At 33.4% G+C, this 16,973-nt stretch overlaps 3 protein-coding genes across 4 annotated transcripts; 1 reads left to right on the forward strand and 2 right to left on the reverse strand.

Annotated features, from left to right (window-relative positions):
• Positions 1 to 379: 379 nt before the first annotated feature.
• On the forward strand, positions 380 to 4,972 carry LOC128392242 (neuroligin-4, Y-linked-like). Of its 2 annotated transcripts, XM_053352235.1 has the most exons (6): positions 380 to 794; positions 1,490 to 2,128; positions 2,226 to 2,974; positions 3,181 to 3,310; positions 3,712 to 4,192; positions 4,363 to 4,972. In XM_053352235.1, the coding sequence occupies exons 2-6, from the start codon at positions 1,516 to 1,518 to the stop codon at positions 4,595 to 4,597; spliced, it is 2,208 nt and encodes a 735-aa protein (XP_053208210.1). In that variant the 5' UTR covers positions 380 to 794; positions 1,490 to 1,515; the 3' UTR covers positions 4,598 to 4,972. The 2 variants fall into 2 exon arrangements, with proteins under 2 accessions (XP_053208210.1, XP_053208209.1); XM_053352234.1 differs by lacking the exon at positions 380 to 794 and having other exon boundaries at positions 1,067 to 2,128.
• Positions 4,973 to 6,002: 1,030 nt separating this feature from the next.
• Positions 6,003 to 11,162, reverse strand: LOC128392243 (protein enabled homolog). The gene is made up of 2 exons (XM_053352237.1): positions 10,848 to 11,162; positions 6,003 to 8,473 (listed from the first exon to the last, which is right to left on the reverse strand). Exons 1-2 carry the CDS (start codon positions 10,866 to 10,868, stop codon positions 6,227 to 6,229), a joined length of 2,268 nt encoding a protein of 755 aa, XP_053208212.1. The 5' UTR covers positions 10,869 to 11,162; the 3' UTR covers positions 6,003 to 6,226.
• Positions 11,163 to 15,467: 4,305 nt separating this feature from the next.
• LOC128392345 (ubiquitin carboxyl-terminal hydrolase 46-like) lies at positions 15,468 to 16,923 on the reverse strand. The gene has a single exon (XM_053352360.1). The coding sequence runs from the start codon at positions 16,672 to 16,674 to the stop codon at positions 15,583 to 15,585; it is 1,092 nt and encodes a 363-aa protein (XP_053208335.1). The 5' UTR covers positions 16,675 to 16,923; the 3' UTR covers positions 15,468 to 15,582.
• Positions 16,924 to 16,973: the final 50 nt, after the last annotated feature.

Here is a 16,973-nt window from a genome sequence, read left to right on the forward strand (position 1 = left end):
TATCGCTGCCTCGACTTAATCCTATCATTTTATCCAAATGGCGACAATACAAATTCAGTTGGTGGTTGCATTGATCTTTTAACGGATCATTCCAACATTTTTTGGTTCTAATCATCAATTGCTTTGGCTCCAAAAACATCATCAGAAGGTGATAATCGCATCTGGACCTGTATCAAAAGTGACAAATTATCTATTCGCAATTCGTTAAACGCTCAAGTTCATTTCCAAGATGAAAAGTTGATCTGTCGATTATCAGATTTTCCAATAATCGATTGTGACGCAATATTTTTTGGCAAGATCGATGATCGGCATCGAAATTGCTTCAATCATCGATGATAATCGATGATTTTGATGATCGAAAGTATCACTACGTTGAAGTTTCTTCTTGAAAAGTGTAAACAATTTGTGTCCCTTTGTTTTGCTCAGTTAATTGGAATTAAGTAACAATGTCTTTCGTTGGAATTAAATTGTTGGGTAATCAACAATATCTAAAGATATTCTCGTTATGTCAACGATACATTTCCAGTGATTATAATTACCTTGAGAAAAGCTCATTATCGACCTACTTTTTTGAGAAATCACTTCCATGTTTACCAATACCTAAATTAGAGGAAACTTGTCAACGTTATTTGGAGGCTTTGGAACCACTGATTGAGGATCAAACTAAATACGAAGAAACTGTTAAGCTGGTTAATCATTTCCAAACTACAATTATATCCCAATCAAATTGTCATTCATCGTCTCAAGTTGATCGTTACAATCTCGACAAAAATTGAGCCTCAACGAAAATCAGAGTAAGTATATTAAAGTTCAATCTTTTTTTTCAATTCTCTTTCATCAAGTTCATCTTTCGACTTTGACATTTCTATCAATTGTCCAATTGCACCATTTGAATAAGCATTTCACCGAGAGAATTTCATAACTTCTATCATTCTATCTCTTAAGCTCCTAAAGCGAAAATTATTTTATCGATTTTCCCACCTGTTGAATTACGTTCCAAGCACACGAGATGTCGCTCTTTTCTTATTCTTTTCTCCGTTTTTGTTTACCGTTTTCTCAACTTTAGATAATTAGTTTTGATGTCTTTTTATTGTTATGAGAATTACTATTTATGTATCGATCTTTTCCCTTTATCTGAGTTTCCATAGTAAATATTTTAATGATTATAATCATAACTGTGTCTCTATGAGTATAGAGAATAAATTTAGAGAGAGAAAAAGGAAAAAGTGTAAAAACTCCTCCCAATTTGGTAACTTTCATCTTGATGAGCCCAAAATTTTCCGTCTTCAGAAATTAGTTACCAAAAGAGAAAAAGAGAAAGAGAGAAAGAGAGAGAAAAGTAAGAGAAAGTGTAATTCTCTTTTTCCCGTTTTTTGTTGATTGTGATTTAGAAATTAACTTGTGCCCTTCGTTTTCAAATTTTCTTCAACTGATGTGATGTTAACTTTTCTTTTTGTCCCAATTTTCCTTGGGGTTTATTACCTTGAAGGCGTAACATCAGTGCCACCAACAAACATGGACGGTGATTCTAGTCAATGGCATGAACCAATCTATGGTTTTCTACCGATTGGTGCTTATTCTCACTCTGATCGTCGATGTAAACAAGCCCTGGAAAACAAAAGACCAACTGAAACTGTTTCAGTTGACACTAAAAATGGACGATATGTGGGCAAGATATCATATCTTTGTGACTCACCTGGATTACAGGTATGGTTAAGACCTGGGTCACCTTCTAATAGAGGACTCGATTGGAAACATGAAGTTGCCATTTTCTTAGGTATTCCTTATGCTCGTCCGCCTTTAACGGAACATGGATTACGCTTTAAACCACCACAACCACCTGTTCATTCGGGTGCTTGGCCTGCAGATCAGTTTCGTTCATCTTGTCCACAGCCAAGTCAATATACGGGAGCTGATAAAATGATTTATTCAGTTAATGAAGATTGTCTTTACCTGAATATTTATACACCGAAAGCTTCAGAGAACAAGGAAAAACCTAGTCCAGTGATGATCTACATTCATGATGGTGATTTTATTCATGGGTCAGGAAATCGTTTTCCCGGTCATATGCTTGCAGCTTCTCAAGACGTTGTTGTTGTCACTTTTAATTATCGCTTAGGAATCTTGGGTAAGTGAATATCTATTTAATTAACAAAGTAAATTGTTGGTGAGTTTTATTAATTGTTTGTTTTGGTTTTCCCAACATGTGATTTTTTCCAATTTAGGATTTTTTTCCACTGCTGATGATTCAGCACCAGGTAATTACGGAATCTTGGACCAGATTCAACTTATTCATTGGGTGCGTGAGAATATCCGTAAGTTTGGCGGTGATCCTGAATTAATTACTCTTTTTGGCCCCGGTGCGGGTGCTGCAAGTGCTGGTATATTGGCTATTTCACCTCTAAGTCGTAAATATATCAAGCGAGTTATTGCTCAGAGCGGTTCCGCTGTGGCCCCATGGGCAATTATCAATGAACCGATCATGATAAGAAACATGTCGATCGTTGTAGGAGCCGCTTATGGTTGTAGTACTCCTTTAACACGTAACCTTGTTGAATGTTTAAAAAGTCGAAGTTCATCAGATATTCCGATCGCTGCCGTGGCCAATCAAGTCGGCTGGTTACCTTTTGCCCCTGTTCCCGATTCAACAACTCGACCTATTGGAAGTGAGGTAATACCTGATACGCCTGAAGCGATACTTCAAAAAGGATTTCCTGTTGATGATATTCATTTAGATGGTTACCTGACTGGAGTAACTAGAGACGAAGGATCATCTATGGTCTATGGAGATGAAGAGATAAAACTCAATGATTATCAAGTTACACTTGATAATTTGGAAGAGAAAATTCAAAAATATATAAAAGTTTATAATGCAACGTTGAATCCCGAAGCTTTTAAATCTGCTCTTCGCTTCATGTACAGTCCACCGATTGATCCGACCAATGGAACACAAATCAGACAAGGGTTGATAGATGTAAGTAGATATATTTTTTTGTTCTAATCACTTTATTTGTCTATCATCAAAATCAACAATACAATGTGAAAGTTTATCATTGAATGGACTTGAAACTATCAAGCAAACAATCAACAACAAAAAAAACTCAATCTTTACTCGGTTTCATCTTCATCCTTCAAAAATCTTACATTCATTGATCATTTCTTACCTTTTTCTGTTCACAGATGTACACTGATTCTTGGTACGTTGGTGGAGTTGATAAGATGGTTAAATTAATGCTAAAGAATCAAATCAAAACATATATGTATGTTTTAAATTATACAATTGAAGGTTTAACTATACCAAAGTGGATGGGTGAGTTGAAGTGGTTAATTCAACTAAATTACAGGGATGATTGTTATAAAAACTGTAACGGTTAACTTGAGCTAAACTAAGATGTTACTAGAAAAGAGTATCTCACCTAAAAGCAGATGAAAAACGCGGTTAATTGTTTACTTTTTCATCTGCTCATCATTTTCTTATCATTTGTTGATCATCAACATCAATTTCTTATCTCCATCTTCATCTAATCTCAGGTGAGATGCTCTTTTTGTGTCCTCCCATTCTGTCTAAATTAAGCGTTACGGCCTTTAAATAATCAATGGGTGTTGCAGTTAAATTATCTTGTTACCTTAAATTGTGATTAATTTAGTCATCAAAATGTTAGTTATTAATGTTTACTTTCTTAATTGTTTCTTTTTGTTGACTATTTTTAGGTGTCCCTCACGATTCAGAGTATTTTTTGATCTCTGGAGCTCCTTTCATGGATGATCGATTTTACCCCAAAATGTATAATCTAGAACAAGCAAAGTGGAAAGAAGAAGATCGTAATATGAGCGTTTTTTTCATGAAGGCCTGGGCTGATTTCGCTCGTCACGGTGATCCCACTCCGGTTGCTTTATTCAATAATATCCTTTGGAAACCAATGAATCCCTCTACACTTCAATACTTATCAATAAACACAACCAATTATACCAGTGTAATGCATCGTGATTATAAACAAAGAGAAGCCAAATTTTGGAATTATTATATGCCCGAACTAGTGGGTCAACCGAAACCAATTTGGCCTCCACCCTATCAGCCCTTGGAGGGTGAATTAAGGATGTACAGGGCTTCTCTCTGGGCCATTGTTGCCATTCTAGTGATCCTCACATTCATTTCAGCTTTGTGTTCATGCCTTTACTGTAAAGCCAAAAGGTAGACGCCCTTTCGATTGTCCGTTCTTCTTGACCATAACTTTCTTTCTCTCTTCTTTTAAAACTTTAATTGGTTAAATAGTTTTTCACAACTTTTCAATTACGATTTTCTCTTTTACTTCAGTTTATTAACAATTATTTTCTTTTTCTTTTTCGTTTGTACCTTTGTAGAGATCGAGTTGGCAATGCTGCTCTCGATTATAATTTTCCCGATATTACTGCCATTGGAACACAATATAGTTCTCCATCAACTCGAGCCAATTCTGAAATTTCTTTATCCAATCGCACTAGAGCAGATTATGCACAGACACATAAACTTATGCCCACAAGTCCGAAAGACAAATATAAGCCAATCGATAAACCCTTTCGTCCCAAACCTCATAGGGATACACAGACAAGGGTTTGAATTGTCAATAATCATAAGCATTTAAACTGCCCACCCTGTCCAATGGATTCAATCCTGACTCAACTTTACGCTTGCTGGTCATCAATTTTGTATATTTTTTTATTTTGTTTTAATTATCGTTTACCTGATCTATAAACTTACTTGGTTCAAATTAATCATGCCGAAGGTATTCAAACTCTTCATTTACAAATCATATTTAAATGTGTTTAAATTATCACACGACAGCACCCAAAGCATTTTCATCATCACCCATCGATCAATTTAAATGTGCCTTTTATTTTATCAATTTTTTGTTTACTTTCAAATTGGATAATACAAGAAATAAGAATAATTCAAAAATCTATTAAATTAACAATTGTTCTTCAAGATTAATAATGTAATTGATTTAAAATCTCGGCGGTATCAATTCAAATACACAATAACTTGATCGAGAATCAAATGTAAATAGTATCTAACATATATTGATAATCTTTAATTAGAATCTACATTCTTGAATAAGACTTGATAATCTTTAACTAGAATTGATAATGATTACAATTTCTCTGTTGATTGTTTTGATCTCTTTTTCCCAAAGAAGTTCAATTGATTCTCTTGCTTGTAACATAATTCACTGTTCTGTGTGTCACTGGTGATTTCGGTGAAATCCTCGATCGATGAAACATCCAAATGATTTGACTATTAATCGATACTAATAGATAAAAGTAATATAATGATCTCTTTTAGATTTCGTGGCTTTAGTGTCTGTTTTGAGAGAGAAACAAATAGAAACATCGTAAAAATTTGTAAAGTTGTAAACAAACTTTGATCGATTCAAATTCAGTTAATTAAATTCATATTTCTCTTTCTGTGTCTATTTCTCCCTCATCAATGTCATCTAAAGACAAGTATGATATCTTACATGTAATAGTTGATAAACTAAAAAGTGAAACAATGACTAAAAATCTAATTCGGATGTTATTGTTTGAGTTCGTGCGAAATGAAAATGTCCCGATAGATTGAGATTTGCTTACAACGAATTGTAATCGTCATAAACATATTGAAACGGCTCCTTATGATGTGACTGATGTGAAAAGATTATATCTCCAGGTAACAATGAGCTACGAAGAGGAAGCCCGCAAATATGACATTCCGCAAACTGAGTTTCTAACCACGAGACGAGATAATGACCTACTAATTTAGTCTCTTTCCCGTTTCTCATCTCTTGGCACGGAAGATACACTCCACTGTCTCAACGAGAGAAGCAATTGTGAAGCTATGAATGTGTATTCGGACTTTGATCATTTTCTACAATAAGATGCTCATGGATTTTTCAATCATCTATTAAAAATTATCGCCGATTTGCTTAATTGTGAACCATTTTCATCCAAAGATGAAGATTTTCTATTAGATTTAAGTGTTGTAATAATTGTCCATCTTAATTCACTTTTTATTTCCTAGTAATGTTATGTGATTGTACCAACAGTTAACTGGCTGATTGAATGAAATATCAACCAATACAATACAGAGATTAAATTATGAATCAAGATGATAACAAATTTGGATAAATAAAAGCCAAAGGTTAATTGGTGGTAATTGATTATTGATTATTTGGTTAATCGTTTAGAGAGAGTTGATTAATTGTCATTGATTTTAAAAAATTTTCCTTAAACCAGAAAAAAGTCCAGTATTTTTCTTTGCCACCGGTGATGCAGTTGTACCTTCGGTGGACGAGGATGAGGACGAAGATGATGAAGATGAAGATGAAGATGAAGATGAGCCAGATGATTCCACGGAATTGGGCTTCTCGGTTACCGGATTAATTGGACCGGGATTGAAGAAATTAAAAATTGGATCGACTAAACCATTTGATCCTGGTCGATTAACGAAAGGTAATGAGTTAAATAATCCACCGCCGGGCAACATGGCCATTTGTTGGTGGGAGGGTTGATTTTGAGGCGAACCTGGTGAAGGTGGGGAGGCAAAGGCCATCGCTGATTGGGAAGCCGAACCCTCCATCTTATCGGATGTGTTGGGCTTCCTGAAGGACTCGGCGAATGCTAAATCGTTTGAAGGTAAGAAAGGTCGATACATTGGGTAAGGGGCTCTGAAGGCGAACCCGGAAGTGTAGGGTGAAGCGTAGGCCATTTTAAGAGGATAATTAACTGAAGGCGAACTCATCATGGAGCCATAAGTGAATGGACTACGAACTGAGACTGGAATCATTGAGCTGCTCGAGGGAAGAGCACCAAATGAGTAACTGTAAGGAGATGGAGGTGGACCTGTGGACATTAGAGGTCGTGGAGCGTAGCTTGGTGCGAAACTATATCCACCGAATGAGTAGGAAGGTCGGAAACTCGAGGCTTGAGGTCTTAATCCCGCTCCACCCCAATTGAACCATGATGATGGACGTGGTTGAGGTTGTGGTTGGTGTTGTGGCATCGGTGTGAGCATTGGACCTGAGGGAGGAGGTGGACCATGTGGGTGAGTGTGGTGGGCAGTGTGTGGCTTATAATATGGAATGGCATCATCGAAGAAACTTGATGGCAAAGATGTTAACGGGATCTCTCCGGAAGTTGATAAACCAAATGGACTTCGGTAACGAGAAGGTCGACTTGTTTTGTATCCTGAACTCGAACCACCGCTTCCGAAAAGTGAAGACAACCAGCCTCGATCAGAAGATGAAGGTGATTCCCACTCTGAAAATTCAGGCCAAGAAGCCGATGACATGAATTGTTGTTTAGTTCTGTATCTTGGTCGGTAACCAGAGTATTTTGGTCGCTGAGACACCTCTCGATCATATGAATCATGAGTGTGAGGTGGTGACGGTGAATGTGGTACTTGTGGTCCATCTGAGTGTTTCATATCATGAGAGGGAACATGTCTATCGTTTTCGGGAGCACGGCCACGATAATCTTCCCCTGATCCTGATGAACTACTTGGCGGTGAAGGTGGTGGACCTTGTTCATAGGAATCGACGTAACTGGAATCGCCTCCAGACGCTGATGAGCCACTTGGATAATCGGGAGGAGCGAAATCATCGTAATTGGATGAAGATGAAAACTCAGGCTCTCGATGTCGGGAATTGGAAACACGGAAACCATATCGAGTTCTAGTTCGAGGATTATCCGAGTTGTAAGAGTTATATCGTCCTCCATTTGAACCACCATTGGATCTACTTGAGCCGTCATTGGAAGATGATCCGCTGGAAGATGATGATGATGATTCTCCAGATGAACTGGAACCGGAAGCGGACGAAGGCACTTCGTAATTGTTTGATGTCGCAGCAGCAGTTAAATCAACCATCTCCATATTTGTTGGTCCGGGTCCTGAACCAACGGATGCGGATACAGATGAAGATTTAATCTCATCATTGGTGATCGGCTGAATTTCGTGACTAGGCTGAGCAGAACCAGATTGATCCACTCCCGAGGAACTGCCCATCGGCTGACCACTAATCTGCTTTGACCAGCCCTTTGATTCACCACCGGAGTATCTAGACTGATCCCCTGACCAGCCGACACGCTTTAAAACTTCATAGGGATTGATGGCATCTGATGAGCCACCGGCGGGTTTTTGGACTGATTTCTCAGTCACTGAATTGTCAGCTGATTCTTTGACTGAATCAGTTGATGATGACGATGAATACAAGGCCATAGGAAAATCTTCATCGTTCAAAGGTAAAAGTTCAGCTTTAGACCATAAAGAAGACAAATCAGAGGTCAGGTCACCAGCGGTCAAGGCCTGGGCCAACGGGAGACCGGATATCGATCCATCTGAACCATTTGATTGATTAGCAATTGAGACAAATACTTTGGGTGTGGTGCTAACGACATCGTTTGATGATTTAGTTAATACACTTTGTTGACAAGTAACAATTAAACATATTAAAAAAATTTTCTGCGAAAAAAAATTGATCAACAATTAGACTGGATAATTAACTTGGATTAAAGGGATTCAAGTTGATTAGGTGATCAATTATTGGGTTATTAACTATCATTTACCCTTGAAAGTATTTTCATCATCACAATTAAGGTGCTGAATTATTAATCAGTGTGAACACAATTTGTTTGAACAATTTAACTTAAGTTCAATCAACCGATAAATTGATTGTGATTGTGATTGGAAGAGGAAAATTAATTTCATCAAATTGCTCAATTTCACTCACAATCTCATTCATGATTAACTAAATCAGTTCAAATCTGTTAACCATTTTAATTAACTAATCATCAATATAAATCTATTAATATTTCAATCAAACGATGACATTGACGTTGAAAGTTTTGATTGTTGAATTGTTGAACTGAGATTCAATTTATAATCAAAATCCATCAACTAATCAACTTAATTTTATTTGAATGATTTAAATGAATTGTAAAAATTTCACATCAATCAGGTTACAAATTGATCAAACAATTAGATTAATTGAACAATCAAGGAAAAAAACAAAATTCATCTCCCATAAACACAAAGTTTTCTTGATTGTAATTAAAAAAAATAATATCGATTATAATTTCTTGTCGATTCTCACCAATTGAATGTAATTAAGGTCATTTAAATGATGATTTGACAATCAACAATTAAACAACCGCTGAGATATTTTTAAGGGAACAACAATTAAACTGATTACATTGTACATCGACTATTATTTAAATTGTTACATCGATCATTTTTATTCTTGTTTCTTAATTAGTAGTAACTTCACTTTAGGAAGTTAATGATTGTCAACAATTGAAATGACAACAATCAACAAATTGTTGTGAACTTGAAACTCTGTTATCCGTGAAACATTATTAATGATGATGATGATTAGTTGATTGATCTTCATTAAATTAAATACTTCCAACTGAGAATAGGAAAAAATGGATAAAAAAATCGACCTTTTTTTCAACAGTTAATCATTATCGAGACTTTTTTTCAGGATACACTTCGGGTTCCAAAGGTGAATTCAATGAAACGAATAGATTTCATGGTAATGATGATTATCATGTTGCTCTTTTTTTCTTCATCACCATAATCAGCATCATCGACTGTTGAAATTAACGGACCTTTGAATCAACTGATCACCATATCAATGAACATTGAACAAACAGAATTGAACATTTCATCCATGATACGGTTCACAATTTCATCTTTCTGATTATCTTGATGATCAGGGTGATGATGATGATTTCTCATCATCTCAATGAACCAGCAAATAGGGTGAAAAATTCAGATGAATGATGAGCAACATGATTCGGGTGTTGGAGGAAACCGGATAATTTTTCACGGTTAAACTTAAATTATCACAAATCAATCGAGTTGATCATCATAATCATAGTGATCGCATTAGATTGTCACTTAATTGTTCACTTTGTAAGTAACTAATTTAAACATGTATTGTAATTTACATTAGATTTTATCTGGCAAAATGATTAACTTTTCATTAAATGATTGACAACTTGTTGATTGTTGAAAAGTTTCATTTCGTCTTGATTGTGTTTCCCTTGCAATTGCCTGTTAAATTAATTGTTACAATGTTTTCAATAGTAATGTTTCATTTTGATTGCAAGAAACTCATTAATTGTCAAGTTAATTATCATTAAATTTTAACAATTGACTTAATTTCTCACTTGTTAACTCTGGTTAACTAACCTGTCTAATTAGATATACTTTTTTGTCTTAGACTTTAGTGACAATCAAGTTAATTGTTTGGCTATTTTACTATCATTGATTAGCCTGAATGAGAAATAAGCTAAAAAATTCACTAATTAACATCATCTCGTAATTAAAATAGAAACTTAAATGCTCCAGTTGATAACAATTAACGTCTTAATTGTCATAATAATTTGAAATTATGGTAAATCAGTCTCGGTGTATGATTTTTTTTCAATTGAATTTTTTATTTTCGTTGACGAGATTATCATTTGATGACCGTTGACAATTAGTAAATTGTTTGGCTAATACATGAAACCCATTAACTGTTTTGATTATCATAATTAACTGTTAACCAAGTGAACACGGAAGTTGTTATAAATTGTATTCAAGAATCACAGTCACATCTTGTTAACCTTGACACTTGAATTATTTAAATTATTTCCACAATTAAACATTTTTAAGCAGCAATCAACTAAATTGTTGAAATTGAGAGACCATAATACTTGAAATCAATACCTGAGCGTTGATTTGATGGTAAAATTAACATTTAAATTTGCTACAATCAATTGATCAACTTGAAGTGAGAAAACAGTAGAAAGGGAAAAGTTAATTGTATCAAAAGGAATTAAAAATTTACCTTAACCATTGTGATTGTCATGATGAGGTTTCAACGTTATTGAGTATTTTAATTGAACAACAATTTAATCCTGGATGACAATCAGAGTGAAATCCTTGTAAGTATTACACAGAAAGTTGATAACAATTTAACTTGTTGACTTTGAAAAACACAATTAAAAAAACTTTGATTATTTAAACAAGAAGTCACTTTGATTACTCTTGAATCATTTTCCTTTGAAAATCAATAACAATTTGAACCAATAGTTTAAAACTTCAACTTCGACTTTGGTGTTGGTGTCAAAGTGCCAAATGAAACAAGCCAACAATTGACCGACTTAGATTATATATGGTGGGGGCTAATCCCTCCTCCTAATCCAGTTCTCACCTCGCCCTCTACTCCCTCTCATCATCCACCCCATCATCATCTTCATTATCTTCCTTGGAACTATGAACCCATAGCGAAGTTTTTTCCCTCCTCAGCGCTAACGAGTTCTGGCCAAAGTAAACAGGGAGAGAATCGTCAGCTCACAGGGAGTGGTGCTCTCTCTCTCTCTCTCTCTCTCTCTCTCTCTCTCTCGGTGGGTTTTGTAATACAAAAGGGATAAAGACGATAAGAGGGAATTGGATTATCGGAATAAGTTAATGCGGGAAAAGGGCCGAATATGGGTGAAGATACAAATCAGAATTTCGATTTTCTTTTTTTCCATTTAATTGTTTTAAATTGTACTCATCGAATCTGCTAATTTGCTTTGTACTAACACGTGAAACTTTGAGTTGTAATATTAAATTTTAATCTAATTTTAACATCGCAATCAAATGTTAACCTTTTAATTTCATTAATCCATTGACTGATTGATTGGTTAATAACAATTGAAAACAATCAACCAAATTAATTTGATTGCTGTCGAAGATTATTTATAAAAATAGATCAATTTAAAAGCTAATTAATTAATGTTTCTTAAGGTAATCATTAGTTGATCAAACTTTTTATTCATTAAGATTGAAATTTATGCCATTATTTGTTTGTTATCAGCTTATATCAGCAATTTGATTAATTTATTAATCATGTTTAACAATTTTTTCAGAAATCATCAAGTTCATGGTTGAACTAAATCAACACAATTTTATAAGTTTATTGTAGTAACAATCAATAAAAAGATCTATGATTTTGTTGATCATTAATCGTGTATTAAGGTTTGTGGCTTCAATAATCAGTTGTCAGGATTTTTTTTGCAACAATCAAGAAAACAATCAGTTAATAATCAAATTTTATCACCATGGTGATCACCATGAACATGAATAAACATGAAATCTTCATCAGATTAACTGAGAATCAGATGAAAAATTGATTCATGTTATTAGAGTGAGAAAAATGTTCATTTTCAGTTCATTGAATTTCTCATAAATTAAATAATTTAAATTGCTAATCAAAATCATGAGTATAATTACAATCAAGTTAATTTTCTTCTCAGATTGTGTTAATCAATCAGTTCAGGAAGTAATTTAAATAGTCAAGTTGAAACAAGTAACTAAATTTAATTTAGTATCAACATTGACCAATAACAATCATAAATATATAAATTAACAATTAACTCAATTGTTATTATGAATGAAAACCACACCAATTAAGAAATAATCATTTGTCAATTGTTGGATTATCAACCACAATCAAATCTAATGATCATCTAATTCACACCTATTTAGATTAACAAGCTCGTTAATTTGATTGTTAACTTTTTTTTTCTATTTTCACTCAACTAAATTAATTGATTAACAGTAAATTGAACGTCCAATTAATTTAAACCGTTTCGATTTCAATTGAATTGTTATACAAATAGTAGATTAACTAAATCAACAATCCGGAAAGTTTTTACTATTATTATGATAGCAATTTATTTTGATTGTTACCATCATTATCATGTAAGTATCATGTTCACTCAAACAATTAATTTAATTTTCAACTTTTCAATATATGTAATAATCAAAATTCAATAAGTCATAACAATTTGATTTTGTATACAACAAACAATTGAATCAACAAGTGATTAAGATGATAAAATAAATTAGGCTAAATGATTAACTATTAAAATGATTTCAAGTTTACTCAGGTGAAAAATTAACTTGATTCCAATTAAATTGTAACGATAGAGATTCAATTTTTTTTCTCATTCTGATCATAATTAAATTAAACCGATCCTTTAATTGATCAAAATTAGATGAAAATCATATATCTAATCAGGGACAATCGTGATACAATTAAAGGGTGTTACACTTAATTCAGGTCAAAATCGGAGATTAAATCACAATTAAGATATCCTACTAGAGATTAGGAATGAATCAAGTTAACAATTAACTTGATTTACCAAAGAGACAATCACAATTAACAATTTAATCATCAAGTTTAACTCAATTTTTCATGTAAATTTTCATTGAAATGAATGTTAAATATTTGATTGCAATTTGGTCGATCAGTATGATTGATGATTATTATTAGGCCTTAATTGTTGAATGAAAATTAACCTAACTATTAACCATTGAAGCATTTTCGATGTCAGCAAATCAACCAGCCATCATGTTTATAATTCTTGTTGATTGTTGGTTAACTTTTTCCCTTTTTTTTCAGCAACAATCAGTAACAATCAGCATTCAAAATCAACGTAACTGTTTCATGTTATTATTAAGACAAACCGATGAGGATGACACATTGAAGATTAACAAGATGATCATAATCATTATCATGATAATCAACGAGTCAACCGATTTACTGGTTTATGCTGTGCATCAACAATTTAAAGCCCGGTAGTTAGTTAATCATTTTAACTTCACCGGTAATTGTTGGTGTCGTTTCTTGTTGTCAATTATCATGGAATCGGTCTAATTGAGATGAATAATTTGTATCAACGTAAATTGTGTTGATTGTTCAATTGTCTTAATATTTTCATCCATTTTCAGGTATCACATCCATTCAGCTGTATTCTTGTTAATAATAATAAGTAAATTAGATGTTCCCGAATAGTTTAAATGATTTATGATTAACTTAATTCTACTCTTAAAGTTGTGTATTCTGTATTGTTCTTGTGGCTTCACAATTAATTGCTTTCATTTACTTTTAACTGTCTAACCAAAAAGTACATTTTCTGTTTAATTGTTGATCTCATTTTAACCTTTTCCTTTATAAATTTGAATGCTAATTACGTTTGACTTTGATGATAACTTTTTTTCTGTTACAATTTGTTAATTGCTTCCAAACCATTTTTGGATCATTGATGATCAGTATAGTTTTGTTCTGTAATTTTTATTCAATCAGTGTCGCAAAGTAATCAAGTGAAGTTCATCAATTGATTCAATTTTCCAAAATAACAAATTGTTGGATTGTAACATTGAAAAGAGAATCGATTAATCTTTTAACTTTCGAACTTGTATTTCGCCGTTAGTCCATTGGTAAGGGAACAAATCTTTCGATATAACACCAAACATTTTCCTTGGTAAATCATCAGATCGATTCAATTCCAAGTCGTGAAGATTTTAAATTAATTGGCTGATTTGTAAACGGAGAGAAAGGATAATCGCTTCAAGTGAAACTTTTAGTACTTTAGGTGGTAAACTTTATAAATACGAAACTTTTGATTGTCAAGAAGTCACAATTTCCATCAATAGTGATTAGGAGAGTCTTATTATGTTTTTTTCGAATTCATATAACGAATTTTACATTTGCTTTCGAACTTTTCTTGAAGTACTTTTCGATTCACTCGTTAGTACATATTCGATAATTAAGGGCAAGATTAGCGACTGCTGATGAACGGTGATTCTAAGCAGAATCAATTTGATTAATACTTTCGCCGTTCATTGGATATTTAAACATCAACAATTAGCTTATTTGATGTTTGATTCATTGTCGTCAAGACACCAACACTGTATCTCTCATCAGGTAGATTCCAAATATGATCAACTACTGAATAAATTTCCTCTGGACTCTTCAGGTCACCAGAATCGTCGATAACTTTGAAAATGTAGTAATCATATTTCTTTAAGAAAACAAATTTTGTTTTGTTGTTTGAATCACATTTATGTGATGAATTTCTGGTCCTTAAGTATTTTCAATGATCCTCAGGGCACTTGCTATGAAATCGGAGACTCTAACTCTCAGGCCACTTTGTCCAGTCGATGGATTGGATTTTCAGACCATAATTTGATTGTAGTTCAGTGGTAACGGGGGTCGAGCCAATCGAAACAAATCCTTCCAAACATTTTTTCTCGATTCCAATCAATGGTCATAAGAAATGAACACAAATTGATTACAATTCCCAAGTCGAAACTTGAAACTCTTCAACTTTCAAATTGGTGATTCCATAGAAGTCAAATCATGGAAATTTAACCGAATTACATTCAGCTAACAATTTAAGTTTTCATTCAAATCACTTTTGTTAACTTTTAAATTGGATAATATAAGAAAATGATTCGCAGATAATTTCTCTTAAAAACCAATAATGTGATTGATTGTTAATCTTTGTAGGATCTCATTGAAATTACGAATTTCAATCAACTGTTTCTCTCTCATTTGCTGAACAATTTATCTATCTATCATAGACTAGATAATTACTCTGATTCTGAACCATAATGATTGAGAAAGAAAAGGAAATTTCAATAATATATAACATATAATATATTGATAATCTTTTTGTTTGTATTTACAATCTTTAGTTAGACTTGATAATGATTAGAATTTCTCTGTTGATTGTTTTGATCTCTTTTTCTCAAGAAGGTTGAATTGATTCTCTTGCTTGGTAAAGGAGAATGTAACATGATTCACTGCTCTTCTGAGTGTCACTGGTGATTCCGTAGAAATCCTCGATCGATGAAACATCCATTTTCTCCACTAATTCATCGTCAAAGAGTAACCAGAAACCGAATGATTTGACTATTGTTATATAATGACCTCTATTAGGACCTGGACCACAATGGATTACAACTGCGACCAAATCGTAAAGTTTATCATCACCACTTCGAGTAGATGCCTTGTTAAATAATCGCAATTCAAGGGGAAACACAACACGGTAGGAAATTTTCGTATGTCTATTTTGTGATTCCATGTATTTAAATCGTTTCAGGTGAAGTGCAAGTATCATTGGTAATTTTTTGATTCTCATACGTTTTTGAGCTTCTTGTTTGGAACAACAATTTTCACAATAGTATTTGTGTTCGGATGATAAAGTCTCTGTATTACTGAAAACTCTAAGACAGTGTGTTATTGATGTATTCTGTTGGATTTCAACACTTAAATCTAGAAAATCTTCATCTTTGGATGACAATGATTCACAATTAAGACATCGAGTCTCATTGGTCAAAGTTCCTTGGAAAATATCTTGAATCCAAGTTCTATTGCTATCAGGATTGTTTGTACCATTGACAGAATCATTAATTGTTGATCCATTTGTTGAATTTCCGGATTTTTCAGCAGCAAGCAAATCGGCAATAGTGTTTAATAGATAATTGAAAAATTCATGGGCATCTTGTTGTAGAAAATTATCAAAAACAACATTCTCCTTCTTGAGACGAGCAATAAACTTTTTCGGAGCTACGGTACCAGTTTTCTTCTTTTGAGTGGCAATATGATGATACAAATCAGCTAAACATGTCAACAAGGTTTCCTTATTTTGAGAGACTCTTTTATTTTTGGATTTATATTCCAACACTTTCTCACGAAAGGGACGACAAAAGTATAATGCTTGAAGAACCGAATTACAATAACAGGAATTACCAAAGTTGACCAGTCCAAAATAATGTTCATTAACCGTGATAGATTCACAATTTAATTCCTTTTCTAATTGAGAGATATTACCTCCCATGATTAAAGATGAGAGGTTAGCAAGTGGTTGAAAGCATAGAAAAAGCTGATGAGAAAAAAACAAGGAGAAAATGAAGAGAAAATAAAAATAAGATTTGATAGAATAAAAAGAAATTAATGATTATCGGTGTTCATTAAACGATGAAAACCACAATCAGCGAAAACAATTAACAATTAACAATAAATCAACGTTCCGGAGAAAAACAGTTAAACATTGATCAAGACAATTAGTTAATCAAAAGCAATAATTGTAATCAAAATTTTCACTCAAAACAAAATCTCTCAAAAAAGGGAGGGGCG

The sequence above is a fragment of the Panonychus citri genome, unplaced genomic scaffold, assembly GCF_014898815.1.
Source record: "Panonychus citri isolate SS breed McGregor unplaced genomic scaffold, ASM1489881v1 Contig00136, whole genome shotgun sequence".
In the NCBI taxonomy this organism is placed as follows: Eukaryota; Metazoa; Arthropoda; class Arachnida; order Trombidiformes; family Tetranychidae; genus Panonychus; species Panonychus citri.